This window comes from Mytilus californianus, unplaced genomic scaffold, assembly GCF_021869535.1.
Source record: "Mytilus californianus isolate M0D057914Y unplaced genomic scaffold, xbMytCali1.0.p SCAF_6, whole genome shotgun sequence".
Lineage (NCBI taxonomy): Eukaryota > Metazoa > Mollusca > Bivalvia > Mytilida > Mytilidae > Mytilus > Mytilus californianus.
The window spans coordinates 27,231,137-27,253,085 of NW_026262712.1; the positions used below are offsets into that span (position 1 = coordinate 27,231,137).

The 21,949-nt window shown below is 32.9% G+C and overlaps 2 protein-coding genes and 1 pseudogene across 2 annotated transcripts; all 3 read left to right on the plus strand.

Moving 5' to 3' along the window:
- Window positions 1-152: 152 nt before the first annotated feature.
- On the plus strand, window positions 153-2,146 carry LOC127705033 (caprin-2-like). The gene is made up of 2 exons (XM_052209282.1): window positions 153-245; window positions 1,659-2,146. Exons 1-2 carry the CDS (start codon window positions 155-157, stop codon window positions 2,111-2,113), a joined length of 546 nt encoding a protein of 181 aa, XP_052065242.1. The 5' UTR covers window positions 153-154; the 3' UTR covers window positions 2,114-2,146.
- A 4,205-nt stretch (window positions 2,147-6,351) lies between these two features.
- Window positions 6,352-7,920, plus strand: LOC127705029 (complement C1q-like protein 4; annotated as a pseudogene).
- A 6,965-nt stretch (window positions 7,921-14,885) lies between these two features.
- Window positions 14,886-18,956, plus strand: LOC127705032 (complement C1q tumor necrosis factor-related protein 2-like). Its single transcript, XM_052209280.1, has 2 exons — window positions 14,886-14,986; window positions 18,477-18,956. The coding sequence occupies exons 1-2, from the start codon at window positions 14,896-14,898 to the stop codon at window positions 18,932-18,934; spliced, it is 549 nt and encodes a 182-aa protein (XP_052065240.1). The 5' UTR covers window positions 14,886-14,895; the 3' UTR covers window positions 18,935-18,956.
- Window positions 18,957-21,949: the final 2,993 nt, after the last annotated feature.

The following is a 21,949-nucleotide window of genomic DNA, read 5'->3' on the forward strand; positions in this document are numbered from 1 at the left end:
GCTTGTATTGGACCAAGTCGGAAATCTATATTTCACCTTTTTTTAGGGTATCAAATTTCATAGCATCAACACGCAAAAGTAACATTATAGTTTTGAATATTATACATATAAAAAGCTTTTCCATTATAGATCACGTTTAAATATTGTAGTAGTAATGTCTCTAACAAGCATGTTTATTTCTGGGATTGTGGTCTTTTATATGGTAACCTTCGCAGGTGCGACGAGTTCTTGCCGAACAGCAGACGGTTAGTAGGTAAAAAGTTTAGATGATTACCAACAATACTAATTCAAAGCAGCAACAATTCCGAAACAGCTAAGACGGACAGCACGAAATAAATTAGAAAACTAAAGCTTTACAATTTGTATTCTGATAAAGAATCATATCGAGTGGCTCCTATAAAACTGAATTTTAAGTGCTCTCGAACTGGTTTGTCTTCATTTAGTTGAAGCACCAGTCTTCTTGATAATCAAATCAATTGAGTCGAAATCTAAATAGATGAATGAACGGGTGTGTGACCTTCAAGTTTGTAACATTTTGCTGATGAATTCAGCTATGAAAAATAGCTAGATAAATATGATTATTTATATTTGTTGTTATTCCGACAATATTAAAGTCAAGAGTTTATCTCAATAGAAACTCTACGATAATTTAATGTATCGGTTCTCCTATATATACTCTGTTTAACAGGCTAAGACGTACAACACGAAATAAATTCGTAACTAAAGCTGTACCATTCCCAATTGCAATCTGATAGAATAATATCGAGTGGTCCTATTGAACTAATATATCGAGTGCTCTCTAACAAGTATGTCTTGCTTTATATGTGGAACCATTTAAAGTAATTGAGACAAAATCAAATCAAGATAAATTAACGGGAGTGCGACCTGTAATTTTGTATCATATTATAAATAATGTTAAAGCTAGATTAAAATGACCATTTAGTATTATTGTTTTACCAACAAATTGCTCAGCTAAAAATTAATCTCAGTAGAAACTCCAATGTATTTCAATTATTCGGTGTTCATACTGCCTCTATTACTCTCCTGAGTACTCCAAAACTGCATATCAATGTGTTGTTTACGTCAAAGACTTTCATAATGTATGAACCCACTTTGATAAATTTGATTGACCCAAACTGATCAATCTATCTTCCGAATTACTGGTGCAGTAAATGTTTCTATCCAACAAAAACACAGTCAAAATCAATCAAAAAGATCGATTATCGGATTTTCATCATATTGATATTGTACAATATCAGCTAATGGACAAAATATATCAATACTTTTTTGAACTCGTTCACTACAGTAACTTGACACAATCTTCATAAAGTGACTCGTATCTGATATTTTACTGTATCAATATGCAGGCAACTCGAAAATCGAAACTGAATAAAACGCTAATATAGTATAACCTTGACTATATACATCGGGGTCAATTACGTATAAACTTCAATAGTTTCGTAAAAAAACTTAGTAAATCACAGTTGCAACTAAAAAAATACAATATCAGTTTTAGCTTTAGTTAGGTAGCTATAAATAATTGCATGTATTCTCATATAAAAACCTAATGTATTCGTTACAGAAAACAACCATTTATGCAGTTTGCAATTGAGGTAAATTAAAAAATAAAAATAAAAACACTTTTGAACCAATTTCAGGTCAATATGATGTCACTGTGAATTATCGTGGTAAAAATGGTCAAGAAACTTCTAAATCTACAGTAATTGTATTTTACGCCTTCATGTCAAAATCAATTAGGAGCCCGGCCGTTGGTCGCCGACTGGTATTTGATTTAATAAAGACAAACCAAGGTGGTGGATATAATCGCCACACAGTCGTGTTTACCTGTCCAAGGAATGGGACATACGTTTTCGTGTGGGTTAGACTGGTTTCTGCATATCATTCCTTTGAGTTTATGATCAATAATTCTGTGTATGGATCAACCTACATTTATAACAAATATACCGACGGTAGCGATAGTGGTACAGTCGTTGCGAATGTGTCTAAGGGCGATAGTGTTTATGTTCGTATGCACTCTTCCTATAAAGGTATAGGTAAATTAAATAGTAATGAACACGGCAGACCCGCATTTTCTGGTTGGTTACTGAACTAGACAGTTTTATTTAAATAAATGCATTCTCTCAAATGTTTTTGATGTTTATAACGTAGCATTCCAGCCCGAATATAGTGGATTACCTTAAGCTATTGCGTAGTACATCTTTGCTAGCCAAGATTTACCATCCAGTCCCTTCTTCGCGATCGAGAAGGACAGGTGGGATTGATGCGGATCATAATCCTTGGCCAGCAAAGATGTAAGTAGAACTGCTTTAAATTTAGTTCGAAAGTTGAACAGAATTCAAACATTCAGTTTTTTTTATACAAATAAAATATCTAGTTTGAGTATTCTTTGTAATGCAAAAATTCGGCCCTATCTGTTTTTTTAATTGTTCAATCATTGAAAGTTTCAATTTGCATTTGTTAAGACAATGCCGCATAAATCTTTATTTCCATTTTAAATTCATAACTAGTTTACACATTTTATGGGACAATATATCTATTTCAATCTGCTATTATAAAGATTACTTGTTTTGACCAGCATCAATTAACGCTATCAGGTTTTTTTTTTGTTCTACAATGCAGAACTATCTAAAAGCGACCTCCCTCTCACTGGATGAATTTTAATGATAACTACGACAATCAATTACAATAGTTTCTTGTAACACAGAAAACATGATTATCGATTGTTGTTTAGCAAAAATACAATACTCTTTAATCCAGAAAAATGATTCATACACCTAGTTATCATTGTATTATGTTCATTTACTAACAGTTGATAAATACCATTGCTGTAAGCGCTGTTAGTCTATGGTATCACGAGACAAGTATACGTAGTAAATACTACTAACTTCCACATACAAAGATGGCCTTAAACTGAATTCAGATAAAAATAGACCCCTTTTAGTCATATTGCCAAAAAAGTTTTCAGGTTTTAGACATCATTGGCTTTCATATTTTTTGGTTTGAGCGTTCCTGTTGATGCTTAATCCTGAATAGTGCTTTGTACGCAGCAAATAAATACTGTCATTTTACTTTTTTAAGATCAGAAATTAACAAACTTTTCATAAGAACCAATTGGGTATTTTCTTAAAATTAATTCAATTAACTATATCTACGAAAAATTTACTAACACTAGAATATTAGGCGATACACAGATAAAAAAGATTGTACAAAAAGGCAATCCAAAATTTCTACAGAAACAGAGGGACATCGTTCTATTTAGTTTGTTAATTTGCTACTTTTATGTTATACGCCCTACCTTCTCCTCAAATGTATTAACACTTTATTTTCCTGAATAACAGTCGTTATTAGAATCTTTTCTGTCAATATAATTGTTTCTCTTAAAGATAATTAAAAATATATTAGACATTAGAACTAAAACCCGGAAACTGATATATTGAAGATCATAAATTCTTACTGCCCTCTCCCAAATACATAATATGATAATACGACATCATGACACCTGTTAGCAGTGTTGTTTTTGATATGTTTTGAGCTCACAGTAACCAACCAATTGAGTGCTATCTAGCTGCCTTTGCCATGATAGCTAGCTCCCTGTCGAAGCAAGCACGTCTTGGTCCTAACAAATTTAAACAAAAACTGTTCCCAAGGGATCAACTTGGATAATGATCTTAAACATACTTAAATAACTTTACATCACAACATTTTGGCTAGATCATAGATATATGTTTACGTGTTATGATTGATATCAGAACCTTTATCGTGAATGTGGAAAAATAATTTCAAATTGTCAAACCTTATTAAAATGCAAAACAACAAACTCAAAACTTAACATGCATGTCTTTAAATGTACACTTCTGTAAAATCCATATTCTGGTAATAGTCACTTGTTTTTGTTTTTCTCATTTGACAATAGTTCGCTAAATATCGTTACTTGAAGCCTATTTATTTTGACAAAACAAGAAAACCGATGACTAGAGATGAAACATATAAAAATGTATCAAAAAAAAAATAATCATTACATCATATCAGATATAAATCTTAACACAGATATGTATGCAAGTTATAAATACAATGTGGCACAGCAAAACACAGCAGTCTGGTGATATACGGGTGTGTTTTGTCGAAGGCATTGTTATCAGGATGTTTTAAATACGTTAAGCGCTACTCAAGGTAGTAAGGATGCAGCCCATTTAATTTCATGCAGTAGTAACCTTAATCACAGGGCCTATATTTAGGATTTGCTAGAGGAATTAATTTGCAACCATAACTACTGAAGGTGTATATGGGTAAAAATTTGTCTAATAGATAAAATAAGATGAGGTATGAGTGCCAACGAGACAACTCTCCATCCAAGTCAAAATTTATAAAAGTAATTAAACCATTATAGGTCAAAGGACGGTCTTCAACACGGAGCCTTGGCTCACACCGAACAGCAAGCTATAAAGAGCCCAAAAATTACTTGTGTAAAACCATTCAAACGGGAAAACCAACGGTCTAATCTATATAAAAAACGAGAAACGAGAAATACTTATGAACCACATCAACAAACGACAACTACTGAACATCAGATTCCTGACTTAGGACAGGGCAAACAATTGCAGCGGGTTTAAACGTTTTAATGGTACCAAACCTTCACCCTTATCTGAAACAATAGTGTAACATCACAATATAGAAAGACACACTTTAAAATATCAATTGAAATGGCTTAACTCAATCAAAAGACATATTAACACCAGTGAACATACACTGAACAAATAAATTTGATCTATAATACAATGCAAATACAAAATAAATCAACTAAGGGAAGAATAATTAAAGTAACATGTTATACCGCTGTGAAACAATTTAAGAAACACAATATGCTTGAACAAAAATATCAGCCATTTGCAATTACTTTCAACACAGGTAAATGAAAATAATTTTGTTGTTAGGTATACGTGTACAGTTCAAATGGAGAAAGCAAATATTTTTACAAAATAAATAGTTTTGATGTTCATAGTACGAAGACGTGAAAATCTATAGTAATACCAAACACATATCAAAGCTGGTATATAGACCAGATATAACCCTGAATAAGTAAACATTAAATAACAAAAAAGCATTACAATTAGTATCAACAGGTCAAATAAACAAGAAAGTACGATTTGAGAGTACTCGCAGTTTCTGACAGCTAGTTAAAAGCCAAAAACAATTTATAATAAAAAATCATGCATCAGAGACTAAAATCAACTAAAACACATCCCAGGGATTTAGTATTTTAACGTCATGGACAGTCAAAGAAGACAGTGCAATGCCAAAAATAAAAGTATCGACAGGCAGTAGGATAGCTAGGAGTTAACCTCTTAATAGATCAAAATGAACGTGGGTGTGTCTTTATACATCCCGTTTGAAAAGAATACAAATTTAGTTATGTTTTAATTTGCTGATGACAAAATTGATATTAGTGCCAATGTAAACTATATGCAAAGATCTAATTACAACATTGGTAAGATAACATTTACTAATAAGTTTGTTTAAAGGTTCGATGAGTTTACACGGATCACATAGTGATTTCCGAGCTTTAAGTACAATATAACCGTAAAATTTAGGATGTGAAATACCGTTTTAATCAGTTTTCTACAGGTACAGCCAAATTTACTAATCAAATCTTTGTATTTATGAAAGAATTTAGTAAAAGTTTTACGTAATTTATGGTAACGAAATCCCTGACTTAATAATTTACCAGTGATGCATTGATTACGTTCGTTAAAATATGTGACATCACTACACACGCGGGCATAACGAGTTGGGATATATAAACACCGTATGATGGAACCAAAGGAACATCGCCGTCTAAAAAAGGAAAATTAACAATAGGGAATGAAAAGTCGTATCTTTTGTCGTAAATTATAGTATGGAGTTTTCCTTTAGAGATTGAAATGTCCAAATCTAGAAAAGGACAACTACTGCTGTTTATGTTAGATTTAGTTAAAGAAAGTTCGTTTGGGTAAATTTCGGTAGTATATTCAGAGAACTCTGGATTTTTTAACGCAAAAATATCATCCAGATAACGGAAGGTAACTCTACATAGAGTTTTCTTATTTTCAGTGACAGTTAATATCCTTTGGTCTTTGGTAGCTAGCTACTTTTTGGCTCCTTGAATTTGATTAATTGGGGATATTTTCAAGTTCATTGGCAAGTATTACAAGAATAGTCAGGGGCACAACGTGTTTATGAAATATACAATCGGTGTGTGTGCTAAAACAAGAATATATTTTGCCCACGTTTTCTCGATATCAAATTTCATATCATAAACACGCAAAAGTAACATTATAGTTTTGAATATCATACGTTTAAAAAGCTGTCTCGTTGTAGATCACGCTAGAATATTTCAGTCGGTATGTCTCTAACAAGCATTTTGATTTCTGGGATTGTGGCCTTTTATATGGTTAACTTCGCAAGTGCGACGACGAGTTCTTGTCGGACAGCAGACGGTAAGTACATTAAGTCTAGATGATCACAAACAATACTCATTCAAAACAGAAACCACTCAGAATATGCTAAGACGAACATCTCGAAATAAATTGGACAACTAAAGCTTTACAATCCGCAATCTGATCATATCGAGTTCTCCGATTAAACTGGTATATCCAGTGCTCTCGAACTAGTATGTCTTACTTCATATGTAGCACCAGTCAATAATTAATTAAGACGAAATCAAAACCAGATGAATTAACGCAACTTCAATTTATAGCATAATGAAAGCTCTATAAATGGCAAAATAAAAATGATTATTTTGTATTGTTTTTATACAAGTAACTTGCAATATCTAAATAGAAACTCCATGGGTATACACTTAATCGGCTCTCTGCCTCTATTACTCTGGCGCTCAGCTTCTAAAAAAACTGCATTGCAGGGGTTATATTTTTTCAACAGGTTACCTAGTCTTTGGTACACGGTCACTGAAGTATGAGCAATTTAAAGAAGTAAAATCAAGCTTATAATCGGTACAATTTTGGGAGAAAACGTTTTGTTTTATGTTTTCTATACACGACACAAGTCGTCGGAAAACAGTACACTTTTCCCCCTAATTGCACCGATTATATGGTTTATTTAACTTCTTAAAGATACTCCTTTCTGACAGGCTACGAGGAGGTCCTACCACAGAGTAGGTAACCTGTCGAAAAATTACAAAATCATGAATCATAAGTCGGTAACATGAAATTAGTCTAATGATAACATTTTACGATCACAAAAAATACATAGTCAAATATAATCGAATAATCGACAAAATATTTGCATTAATTTATTTTTATATGAAAGTCTTACGTAATGCGTTTATCAGAGAAAACAACCATGTTTGCAGATTTCAAATTGATGTGAATTAAAATTAAAAAAAAAACAAACTTTTAAACAATTTCAGGTCAGTATGATGTCACCGTAAATTATCGTGGTAAAATTGGTCAGGAAACTTCGGATTCTAAATCGACAGTAATAGCATTTTATGCCTTTATGTCAAAATCAATCACGAACCCGGGAGTTGGTCGACGATTGATATTTGATGTAGTAAAGACAAACCAGGGTAGTGGATATAACAGCCATACAGGTGTGTTTACCTGTCCAAAGACCGGGATTTATGTTTTGTTTGGGTTCTTAGATTGTATTCTGCATACCATTCAACTGAATTAATGATCAATAATTCCGTATATGGATCAACCTATCTTAATAACATCAATCGCGATAGCAGCGTCAGTGGAACAGTTGTTGCACATGTGTCGGAGGGCGATAGTGTTTATGTTCGTATACACTCTTCCTACAAAGGAGCGGGTTTATTAATCAGTGATAAACACGGCAGACCAGCATTTTCTGGATGGTTACTAAACTAGACAGTTTGTTTTGAATAAATGCATTTCAAAATATTTACAAGAGTTTCTTTTAGCTCAGATTACGATATTGTCTATTATTATTCAGCAAATATGTCAAGCTTTTTAATCCAGAAAAGTGTCACGGCCACCAACATATTTATTTTATTATTTTGATTTTAATAGCACCGGATAGATACCGCTGCTGGCAGACTGTTATTTTCGAAGGTATCATACGCTCAGTAGTTATAATCAAGAAACTAAGGCTCCAACTGCCATATAAAAAAATGACCTTTAAAGAGTAAATATAAATGTAAATAGGTCCCTTTCGGTCATAAAGCTACTCTAGTTTTAAAGTTTTTATACATCCCTGGCTTTCATGTTTTTTGGTTTGACTATTCCTGTTGATGGTGAATCAAGATAGCGCTTTTAACCCACCACATATATATAGTGCAATCTTTTTAGACCGTGAATTTACAAGTTTCAAAATGAACCAATTGGGTATATTCTTAAAGGTAATTCAATTGACTAGATTTACGAACAATGACTGCCCCTAAATTATGAGGCCATGCAAGGTAAAACAGTAACAGTGCCTTGCAATAGTCGATGCACGGAGATTTCTGGTTAATTGTTGTAAATGTTGAAAACACTTAATTGGTATCTATGATGAGTTTATTTAAAGACATGACGAACGGAGTTATCGTCGTTCCTGATTATATCTTTAACAATTTAGATCAACTATCTATATTACCATATCTATTATGTTCTTGACAAACTTATACAAAACAAAATTTCAGGGTAAACATGAACTTGATCAATGCAAAGAAATATACACTAAAACATACGCTTCTGTTCGCAATTCTACGGACAGTTACATAGAGGACCTCAGTAGTTTCACATTTTCTATAGATACAAGGTTTAATAATTTTCTGATGTTTGGGGAAATTCATCATCTCGAACTTATAATATAGTTTTATTCTTAATGTTTTTGTTAATATTAGATCGAAGGAAGAATTTGTTCCTCGTTTTCACGTATACATTGTCGGATATTGTTTGAAAGGCCTGGCTTCTCTAGAAACTATATATTATCAACCCTGTTGTATCTCGTGGTTTTAATCATTCATACAGAGTTTTATGAAGCACTTTCCAATAAAATTCAAATCATTATACATTAAGTTAAATCGTTCATTTTGTAGGCTATTTTAATATTCAATCTACAATGCTAATTTTCTGTTTGGGGAAATTCGTCATCTTCAACAAACTTATTAAATTGTTTTATCCTGAATTTCTTCTTAATATTACATTTAAGGAAGAATTGTTCCTCGTCACCCCTTTTGTATTTCAAGGTTGTGATAGTTTTATGAAGCACTTTCAAGGAAAAATCAAATCCTTGTACAGTAAGTAAAATCCTTTATTTTGTAGGACATTTAAACATTTTTGAGGTAAAAATGAATCATTGATAGTACTTAATCTACTATGATCAAGATATTCTATGGCTTAAAATCCAAAATATAAGAAAAATCATAATGAACATAAACGATTGGAAAGAAGGAAAAAAAAAAGGAAAACAAATCAAATAAAAACAAAATTTCGCTATTATTGAATCGTAATCGCATATGTCGTGAACAAAAGAAGGCCGTACGTGACCTGTGGTTGCTTACATCTACGTCATTTGGTCTCTTGTGGATTGATATCTCATTGGCAACTACACCACATATCATTTAATATTAAAATTATGTACAAAACATTTAGGTTGACCTAAGAATAATAATATGACGAAGAAGCAAAATGAGTGTTTTAAATTTCAGTATACATACCAAAAGAAATCGGAGATTGCGAATTATCAATCGGCTACAGAATGTACCATAAGAGGATTTAATTATCATTTCTTTAAATATACTGTTTCTCTCGAAAAAAAATGATATATAGGTATTTATCATCCTTTCCCTTTATTGAAATATTGCAAAGCGTACAGGCTTGATATACCCTGAACTATTTAAAATTGTTCTTTCTTTTCATGATGAGACGATTTTACATATTTACTGGCCTCACACAAATAATGCCAATATCAATTGAATTTTATAAGACTTCATGAAACCTGTTAGGAGTGTTGTTCTGATTTTTTCAATGGGCGGCAGTAACCAACCAACAGTTTAAGCTGCCTTAGCCATGTTATTTGATTTCCTGTAGAAGCAAGCACATTTTGGTCCCGCTTTCTAATAATGGGTTGTATCTTTTTCCTTGCTCAAGAGTGTGCTCCTATTAGTATTTACACAATACAGGTTTTGCATATATAGTGGTTCTGTAGATGTTTATAATCATTTTGTTTATGTGTTATATTCCCTCCCAAGGCCCTTATTTTGTGAATAAAATAACATAAATAGTACTAATTAAAAATCACCAGATGCGCATTTCGGCAATTAATGTCTCTTCAGAGATGCTCCTAGGCCACAATTTTGAATATCCAAAATTTAATACAAATGTGCAAACTAAAAACGAAAAAAATCCATTTCATTCTATTATATTATGAGTTTTAGTTTTACGACATACTTTACCGTATGTCGTAAACTTAAACACACAATAAACCTTCAAAAGAAAAAGGGATGTTTTTGCGCACGTACCACTGATTTAATTAATCCCACCACATTGCATGCCTGCACCGAACCAAACGACCTGGATCATGTGTTATTCGTTGATGTTTGTCTTTGTTTGTACCTCATGTTTTTTTTCTGATTGAGTCGTATTCTGGTAGATGGTGGGGTCTGTTGTGCTTTCAAGTCTGATTGGCAATTCCCGTTATAAGTTTTTTTATTCGAGTGTCTCTAATGAGTCTTTTGTAGATGAAAAGCGCAAGATTAAACGATGTCTTATTTGATGCAAACCGAGATTACTATAGGATTGAACGCCTTTCTAAAGAAATTTATTGGTGTATAAACTGGACTAATTCACTCACAAACAAATAAAATTCCGACGGGTTCTTATAACAATTTTTTGATAAGTGCCAATCTAAAAAAGATTAATAGGGAAAAACAATTGTGTTATCACTCCTCCAACAGTTACAGACTTTGCATAGAGATTTTTTCAACCCGAAATAGGTTAATAGATGTATTGATATGCATTTGCATATAAGGTCCGAAGAAATTTTATGATATGTTTGTTAGTAACATGGTCTAGTTTATACCCCAATAAATTCGTTTAAAAAGGCGTTTAATCCTAACAATTCTTTAGTTTCCCCATCCGTAACCTCTAACACGCGTAAATTGTATATTTGTGTCATTTAACTGGCCTAGCGCATACATATATTTTTTTTGTTAACGCAATTAATGTATTCTATGAAATTTGCTTTCTGATAAAAAAAAATAAAAAATATCTTATTATTATTCAAATGGATGTTTTGTGTTTATTATGTAATGTAACGACAAACGCGAAGTGAAAATACATATTTTTAAAGTCGAGCTGGTTTGTGTTTTCATCGCCGCCTTCTTATTCACATAGGTTACCAAAAGTAGTTCCGTCAATGACGTCTATCGAAAAATAAATAACTTTAAGAGCAACTACCGGTAGCTCTCTCGACCAATCATATAAACGTATTCCCTAATAGGCAAATTATACAAGAATTATTGCAGAATAACTGATTTCAGTACTGCACAGGTATAAATTATATTCCCAATCGTTTTATTTTATTTTTAAATAAATCTTAATTTAGCTAACGCAAACCGCGAGATGATCTTAAAATGAAGAGGGATGTTAACAGTTGAGCTACGTCGGATAGAAACAGACCTTATGCAAGTGCACGTAAACATGTACATGTATAAGACTTTGATTGATTTTGGAACATTGAAATAGGAAATAAAAGATGAATTTTTGTCTGTTTTGTAGGGTTCTTATAACAATTTTTTGAAAAGTGCCAATTTAACAAAGACTAATGGGGAAAACAATAGTGGTATCACTCCTCAAACAGTTACAGACTTTGCATAGAGATTTTTCAACCCGAAATAGGTTAATAGATGTATTGATATCCATTATTTGCATATAAGGTCAATTTCTATCCGACGCAGCTCATATAATGATTTTTTTTTTTGAAACATAATCGTATATAAGATAATGAAATTATATATCCATGCAGAGGAAGGCGCATACACGCCCACTTCACTGTACATAATCGATCCATCAAATCCAATTATAATCAGGGGAGGGCTTGTTGTATTAATATGACTGATAACGTTAAACTTTCATATATATGTTACATTAACTATTAGATAATGTACGTATGCATTCGTTTTGCATATAGATTCATATAGAATGATATATTTCATAAAAATATTTCTGTGTGCATCCGTAATTTTGATTTTTAATCATGAGGCCTTTATGGTTTTAATTTTAAATCCAATTCAAATTTCCTAAAACAATCTCATAACTCAAATTACCATCTTTGGCTCATAATATTATATTACTAATACATTTAGTCGACAATATGCTTATGTGAATTACATCTTTCGCTAAAAACAAATCATTCAGACAAATAAAACAATTATTATTATAAACATTTTATAAAATGCCTATTGCATTAATCATCGTATCATTGATCACAGCGAGATTAAGGAAGAAGATGGTGTCTTGCTTTGCAATGAGAACAATTCAAAACAAGGCAAACAACCATAAACGATACTGGACGTGAGAAAAATGCTAGACACTTCTAGCAGTCTTCGGGAAGATGAAACACGTATAATTAATTCGCTAGCTACTAGTATCAGATCTTGGGTTTATCCGAGTAAACAGTACATCAGCACATTGCATATACATTACTTCAAAGTTTAACTGAAAGGTATTATTAAGTCAATATACAATGGTCGCGGCCAAATCCAATTGTTTTCGGTTGATGATTTTGCCATTACAATAACCTTGCAGTAGCAATTTTTGTCAATTAAAATTTTCGTTTTCAAAACTATTTACTGAAATTTTGAAATTTGACATCCCGACCCGCACCTTTGTCGCTGGCAAGTGTCTGACATTGTATATTCTTAAGGATAGCTAAGTTCGATTAGTTAACTATGTAACGGTATGTTAGAAAGTGATTAAAAAGTAAATTAACAAAAATACCGAACTCCAAGGGAAATTAAAAACGGAAAGTCCTTTATAAAATGGCAAAATAAAAGGTCAAACACATTTAACGAATGGAAAACAACTGTCATATTCCTGACTTGGTACAGGGATTTCCTTATGTAGAAAATGGTGGATTAAACCTGGTTTTATAGCTAGCTAAACCTCTCACTTGTATGACAGTCGCATTAAATTCCATTATATTGGCAATAATTTGTGAGCCAAACAAACAGACATAATAGGTAAAAACGTCAAAATTTGTGGTACAGCAGTCAACATTGTAATATAATCTTAATCACTGTAAAACAAATAACTGTTTCAACAAAAAAAACACAAAATGGCATATAGACAAAGTACATAAGCAAACATGAAAGACAAGAATTCAAAATTGACCATAGCACAATAACACAATGGCGGGATGTATAAGTACCGAGCCACGTCATGGGTATTAAAAAAAATAGAATGGTTTTTCCTCCTTGTGATATGAGTATTAGCCTTAGCCTTTTTACGAATGAACCGTGTACTAAATTTTTTACTGGTTTAATGAGGGTGTGGATGGGGGTTTACAGAATAGAGAATAATGGGCAAAAAATATAAAGAATAGGGGAAAATGGACAAAAAAAAAAAGAATTGAGGATAAAGAGTTGCTAGAATACAAACAATAGAGAACAATGGACAAAAAGTATAGAGAATAGAGAAAAATGGCCTAGAAAATTAATGAATACTGAAATGGAGGACCCTAACCAGACCCTCTTTAATGTGTTCTTACTCTTATTCAAGTGATTGATTATTGATTATTCAATAATAGTAGTTTAAATATGCTACTTATAACAACTGTTATTTCGGATATATCGAGGCGGTCATTTTGTAACGACGGATGAAGCCGGAGAGACGGGAGAGATCCACCGAATATATCAGAATTTCATTCATTTAACATTACCTTTTACCCAAAAGCATAATACAGTATAACTGTAATGCTAAAAACTGTTGCCAAAGGATGTTTTGCTGAATCATAGATAAATATATGTACGTATTATGAGAGTTGACGCCAGAACCTTTTCCTTGATCTTTTCAACTTTAGAAAAATATGTAGGGCATTATCAATAATTTCAATTTGTCAAACCTTATCAAAATGTAACTAACAAAGAAAGAAAAACCTAAAATTGAGGTTTTAAACTTCAAAAATGGTTCTCCAAACCAAATATCATTTAATGTATATCAGACTAGTTAATATTGACAGAAATGTATGAAAGATAAGAATACAAAATGGTAATAAGAAGCACAACAAGCTGATGCTGTAAAGAAACGTCTGTTGTTGAAGGCATTGACAAACGGAAGTGTTAAATACATAGAAATGCAACATATTCTAACTTCAGGCAGTATTAACCTTGGTTTGCATTTAGGTCTTGCAAGAGGAATAAATTTGCAATCGCTTCCACTCTATGAAGGTTTCTATAGGCTAATCCTAGGGTTTCCGCGTAGTATTTGCAGGAGGGATGCATTTGTAGCCACTTTACTCTTTGAAGGTGTCCGTAGGTAGCCTATTGGAAACGAAAATGACCAACCCTATCCAGTATGACCTTATTTTTCAGTTAAAGACTTTTGCTGTTTGGTAGATAGTTGTGTTATTGGCAATTTCATCATCTTGATTTAATAAACATTTAAGATGAATACATATGTCTACTTTTTGGCCCTTCAATTCAATCAATTTAGACAATTTCAAGTCCGTTGGCAAATATTACAAGAATAGTCATGTTTACGAAAAACTAGTATACAACATGCTGCTTATACTAGACCAAGATGGAAATATTTTTTTACTATTTTCGCAGATTCAAATTTCATAGCATAAAAACGCAAAAGTCACATTACAGGTTTGAATATCATACGTATAAAAGCTGCTCCATTGTAGATCACGACGAATATTTCAGTCGTTATGTCTCTAACAAGCATGTTGATTTCTTGGATTGTGGTCTTTTATATGATTACCTTTGCAGGTGCGACGACCTCGTGCAGAACAGCGGACGGTATGTTGGTAAAGTCTACAAAGTAACATAATAACAAATAAAAAACCTTTTCAAAAAGGTATGGGGTGCTTCGCCGCAAAATAAAATTTACGTGAGCTTTTGATTTTGTATTTTTGTGATTTCATGGTTATTATCTAATGGCTGATATAATGATAATATTATACACATTATATATCTATACTACTAAAATAACGAGGTATAATTTGTTAGCCGGCATGACGTGAAAACAACGAAACAAAGAATTCAACTTTATATGTAACTAATATAGGACAATAGTGTTGATTAAAAAAACACCATTCCAGACCCTATTGTTGTCCACATAATTAATATTACCAATAATAAACACGTTCCTGGTCGAATCCGATACCAATACCAATAGTACCTGTTACCTGTTACCTAATATGTACATCTGTCAAGCGCACCACTAAATGGTGTGTTTAGGATTTTCTATATACACGGGTCATAATAACACCTGAACTTCGTCATTATAAGGGATTGACACTATTAAATTCAACCATTGACTAAACAAATCTACAAGTAGTTTCCGGTTGTTGTAAGAAAATCAGGACGGATTCATACATGAGAAAGATTTTGAAAGCAGAGAAAACTTTGCACCTTATAATCAGCATGACTTTATCAAATGGCACTGCGAATACTAAAAATCCAGGCTGAAAATAAGGCGTATGTACTTAAATTCAGTCACAGACCCGCGATGTCACTGGTGTGTTCTAGTAGGTTATATTAAACTAATCGTGTTTTGCAGATTTTGCAAAGGGAAAGCATTATAATAAATGTATCAATTTTGACTCTCAGCGCTTATCCAACTATATGTAATACCCGATAGCAACATATTCATCGTTACACCCCAGTTCTATTGTTATACTCCATAGTTTCTATTTCTGAAACAAGTGTAAATTGAATAGATCTATTGTTACGAATAACAATGGATTTTGACCACAGGGTGTGACGAGCGGGGTTTCTGGAAACCCCTGCTTCTACATCCAGCAAACAAAGTCCATTGTTATTCGTAACAATAGAAATTGATTATTTTTTAAATAGCATGAACATAAGAAATTACTAATAGTGTTCACTACAAATTATTTCATGATATTAAAAAAACACATTTTAGGAAATTCCAATAAGCATCTATATGGAATACAAAAATAATCCTTTAAATACTCTTTTGCTTGAAGGCATTTTTTTTTATCCTAGTCATATGTCTCCATTCTAAGCATTGGTCTTTTAAAAAATGGGGATTCTTACTCCCGGACCACCCTCCCCCCGGTTACCCAGTGGCCGATCCGGGGTTGGGGGTTCTGCGGGTTTGACCCGACTTTTATTTAAAAGATCAATGCATTTGAATGGTTGGACCCCCTTTTTTTCTCTCGAGTTTGGAACCCCCGGCTGGATCAGCCCCTGATTGCCCCCAAAAAGGGAGTTTCTCCATATTAAATATTATATGTTGAGCGTGTCTGGTAGTCGGGTTTCTAATGCAGACACACCTATCCCTTAGTATGTTCGAATATGAATGTTTGTTTATTCTCGAGAAGAGGGATGGGGCTTTTGTTTTTGATAAAATCGTAAGATATAAAATACAGTTATGATTACCTTTATTAAACTCTTCTATCAAATCCAACGCTTGCAACAAGGTGTCGTCCGTCTTATACCCGTCCATATTGACAACTGTATACCAGGAGCATGACCCTTTTTTTTGTTTTTAATAAGAATACACGAAACAGTCAACCTTGACCTGCTTATCCATATTAGCACATGGATTTAACGGGAATATGCAAAACAACTTGACATTTGTAAAATATACTCACTTGTCAAAGTTTGAACGAAGATAACCAAAGAAAGGTTACTAGTGGGGTTTCATGTAATAAAAACATATTCTTATAAATCTTGGTTTGATATTGTCAATAAATATGCTATCGTTTTTTTGTTTGTTTTTTTTTTCATTTAATAATCAATGTTTACAAATATAGGGTTCAGAATGGGGTGTAAGTTAGTTATACACCTCGGGATACGGCGTGTCTGGATAAGAAACCCCTCCGACCTCCGGCCGACGGGGTTTCTTATCCAGACGCACCTATCCCTCGGTGTATAACTATTACATTGGGTTTAGAAAAGCCATACTGTTAAGACGAAAGACGAAATTAAAACAAGATAAATGAACGGGAAAGTGCCTTCAATTTTATAGTTTATTGAAGATAATGTCGTCAATAGAAACCAGCATGTAAAAAAATATAATTGAGCGTTGTTGTTATACCGTCAAATAGGGAGGTTCAGTCAAGAATTTATCACAATAGAAACTCCACGATAATCCCATTTGTCGGTGGTCCCTCTTCCTCCGTTACTCTAATGAGTTCTTTGTTAAACGCATTTCAAGGCTGTGTGACGTCCAATCTAATTAAAATATATCTCTCTGATTTCGTTATACGCAAGTTAATAAAGGTCAGAATTTTAATCAGATTGTGTGAAGTCCAATACGTTGGTTCTGTATTGATAACTTTGACCGTCAATTATCATAACGTTAAAACTCACTTTGATAAGTTTGACTGACCCAAACTAAAAACCTTTTCCCCCGTTTGCTGATGAGAAAAAAACAAACTTTCTATAATAAAAATCACAGAGTCAAATGCAATCAAATCGATCGATCATCTGACTTTCATCATATTAATATTGTACAATGCTGCTCGACAAAATATTTCAAAGCATTTTTGAACTCGTTCGATACGATAACTCGAAACAATTTTCATATTGTGACTCGCAGCTGATATTTTGCAGTATTAATATGTAGATAATCGATACTTACTTAAGTGTCAATCTGCCTACGAATCAGGCAGTGGTGAAACATGACAAAAACCCACTCATGTTTACATTAATTGTAAGTTCAAAATGTTTAATGGTGCACGAAAATAACATTCGTTTCCTTTTTCTGTTCTAGTATTTCAAGATATAATTTGGTTGAAATGCACTATAAATTAACAAATAAGGTGAGGTAACTCCTTTTTTGCTATCATTCTAACAACAAGTTATTCAGAGATTTCTCGAATTACCAGACACACAGAAACGAAAGACCTACCATTTCTAACTAATGAGGAAGGTGACTTCAAAAAATGATGGTTAGAACGGCGGGTTTTTTTTCAGTCATGTTTTAAAATTCCTCTAAATTGCTTGTTTCTTACAAAGATTGGCACTTAAACGGACAATGTAATTTAACATTACCTATATTCATCGAGATCAATTTATGTGTATCAAACTGAACCATTATAATTAATTGATTAAATGACAGTTGCGAATGAAAAAAATACAGTACTAGTATCAGGGTTTGCTTCTGTTAGCTTACTTTAACTATTTGCATCAATTTTTATACGAAAGTCTTGAGCGGTGAACGTGATGCATGCATTAAAGACAAATACCATGTTTGCAGTTTACATTTGATCTAAATTTAAACAAATCAAACTAAAACAGTTTTGAACAATTTCAGGTCAGTATGATGTCATTGTCAATTACCGTGGTAAAACTGGTCCAGAAACTCCTAAATCGAGAGTAATTGCATTTTACGCCTTCATGTCAAAATCAATCACGAGCCCGGGCGTTGGTCGCCGACTGGTATTTGATGTAATGAAAACAAACCAAGGTGGTGGATATAACAGCCATACGGGCGTTTTTACCTGTCCAAAGACTGGAACATACGTTTTCGTGTGGGTTGTAAGACTGGGTTCTGCATATCATTCTTTTGAGTTGATGATCAATAATTCCGTGTATGGATCCACCCATCTTTATAACAATGGTACCGGAGGCAGTGTCAGTGGTACAGTTGTTGCGCATGTGTCGAAGGGCGAGAGTGTTTACGTTCGTGCGCACTCTTCCTACAAAGGTTCGGGTGTAATAAATAGTGATACAAACGGTAGAACAGCATTTTCTGGATGGTTACTGAACTAGTTTGATACTAATAAATGCATTCTCTCAAAACTGTTTTAGGCTTATTACATAGTATTATCGCCAAAATATAGTGGACTACCCTCAGCTATACAGTAAAACTGCTTTTCATTTATTTTGGCAGCTCAATACAATTAAAACGTTAAGTGTTTTATCGGACTAAAGTAAAACTTGTTTTGATTTTCTGTTAATGCAAAAATACTGCCACTTTTTTAAATTGTAAATTCATTGAAAGGTTCATTTTAATTATTCTAGACAATGCCGCATAAAAAATTAATTTCCATCTCTCATGCAAAACCAGTTGACACATTTTGTGGTTGAGGATATTTATTTCAAGCTGCTTTTGTAAAGATTATTTATTTACACTTACTGCAACCCACTTCAGATTGTTTATTTTCAAACCCAACCCACAACTTATAATGTAAATAATGCATGGTTCTATAAAAGAGACATCTCCATCGATGAATTATAATAACAATTACAACAAATATTTTAACCATAATATTCACAACAGTTTCTTATAGCCAAGAAAACAAGATTATTGATTATTGTTCAGCAAATATGCCATGCTCTTTAATCCTGAAAATGTTTCGGACACACCATATCTATTGTGTTATTTTCATGCTGGGTCGATATACGTGGCTGAAAAACGATTAGTCTCCGGAGGGAATCGTGAACTCTGTAGTTATTATCTAAAAGAAATGCAAGGTTTCAAACTTCCACATGCAAAGATGACTTTAGAGTAAATATAGATTTGAATAGGTCCCTTTTGGTTATGTAGCTCCACCAGTGTACAGGCGTTTATACATCCTTGGCTTACATATATTTAGGTTTGATAAATCTAGAAAACAGAAATTTTGCCTTGTAACAGTCGAACTACGGACACTTGCGGTGAATTGTTGCAAATCTTCAAGACACTTTTAAGTGATATTAAAAAAGGAGTTACCGTTCCTGGTGATATCGTTAACAAATCAGATCAAAATTTTTAATTTACCATATAAACAATGTTTTAGACAAATTAATACAAAACAAAACAAACTGTCAAAGCATACACGAATCAATATTAATGTCAAGAAAAGTACAAAGAACAAAACATACGCTTCAACCCTAATTTCTATGGACAATTTCAAAGATAATACATCAGTTTAATATGTATCATGGATACGGCGTATTCGTCATTTCTGTAAAAATGATTATCGTAAAAGAATACATTAGATATTAGGGATTTCTCATCATACCCTTTATTAAAATGTATGAAATAAAACAAAATCTGTAAATGACATATTCAAGTTCGTAGCTTCTTACATCTTTTAACAGCAAGGCATATACAGGCGTTATATATACATTTATTTTCTCAAAATTGTTCTGTTTTTTTAATAATCTGACGATTTCAAGTACTCACTAGCCTCTCATAAATACTGTCTATTTCAAGTAAATCTTTAACGAGACTTCTTGAAACCTGTTAAAAGTGTTGTTTTCTTATCTTTTTTATTTAGCTCTGTAACCAACAGTGGTAGCTGCCTTTGCTATGTTGATTGTCTTCCTATAGAAGCAAACATATGTTGCTCCACTTTCCAAATATAACATGCCGTATTTGCTCAAGTTAGTGGTCATTTTATTGGTAGATACACACTGTTTTCTATTGTGTTTTGCAGTTTTACGACATACTAGACCAAATGCCTAATTATAAACCGGCAAAAAAAGGGTGAGTGTATGCGCAAGTTAACGTAATTCAATTAACAGAACCACATTGTGTACATGCCTACACCTAGTTAGACTATCTGAACCATGTGTTGTTCGTTGTTGCTTTTTTGTGTACGCAAGATATTTTTAGGTTGAGTTGGTTGTAAGTTGTTGCTGTGGTCTGTTAATTGTACTTTCCTGTATGTTTGGTAAATCCCGTTTATATTCTGTTTACAGAGGATGCTTTACAGAGTTTTATGCACTTCTTTTTTGGTATTAAAACGGTTTTACAGCCGATAAAATAGGGTTACGCTTCTGCAAACTCATTGCTAGATTAAACGATGTCTTATCTATCATACAAATCAAGAATACTACAGAATAATAATTTAAATACTGAAAGATGATAATTTGTATAACTAAATTATTGAAACAATAATCATACAACGATCATGAAATTTAGTAAGCATGCGGAGGAAGGCGCATATATGCATCATCGATCCATTAAATACCCTTATTATTAGAGACTTGACGTATTAACATTACTGATAACGTTAAAACCTCATTCAGTTTCATTAACTTCTAAGTAGATTCAAATAGAATGATATTTTTGTATTTGTCATCAACATCTTCTATGTGCATTTTTAAATTTTTCAATAAAGAACCAAATATAATCGACTGTTCATTTATACTATGGACATTTTTTTATAAAGTTTTCGATTTTTAAATTCAAGTTCGTTGGAGATGAAAACCAACATACTTACTTACTTACTTAGTCCTTGCTATGCCTTATGGCACATAGGGCAAGGACAAGTTTCCTCCATTCTTCTCGGTTGTTTGCTTTTCTTTCCACTGTGCCCCAGGTATATCCTCTTTCCTTTAATTCATTTTCTATGGTGCGTCACCATGTTGTTTTAGGTCGTCCTCTTTTTCTTTTTCCCTCTGGTGTCCATCTAAGCGCTACCTTGGTCATGTCTTCAGATGGTTTGCGTAAAACATGACCAAGCCAACTCCATCTCTTTTGTATCAGCAAAGTCTCCATGTCCTTGGTGTTGGTAATCTCATATAGGTCTTTGTTGGAGATTTTGTTTGGCCAGAATATTTTCATTATCTTCCTCAGACATGTGTTATGGAAGCTGGAGAGTCTGTTGATATCTTTCTCAGTTATTCTCCAGCACTCTGAGCCATATATAAGTACAGATAATACACAGCATTTATAGAGTCTGAGCTTGGTCTTCTTTGAAAAGGCTGTTGTGTTCCAGATGTTGCCTAATCTAATGAATGCTTATCTAGCTTTTCCTATTCTGATCTTTATATCTCTTTCAGCACCACCTTCTG

Coding starts and splice junctions, on each gene's coding strand:
- LOC127705033 (XM_052209282.1), top strand. CDS start 155: ATGTCTCTAACAAGCATGTTTATTTCTGGGATTGTGGTCTTTTATATG. Junction 246..1,658: donor TTCTTGCCGAACAGCAGACG/GTTAGTAGGTAA, acceptor AACCAATTTCAG/GTCAATATGATGTCACTGTG.
- LOC127705032 (XM_052209280.1), top strand. CDS start 14,896: ATGTCTCTAACAAGCATGTTGATTTCTTGGATTGTGGTCTTTTATATG. Junction 14,987..18,476: donor CTCGTGCAGAACAGCGGACG/GTATGTTGGTAA, acceptor GAACAATTTCAG/GTCAGTATGATGTCATTGTC.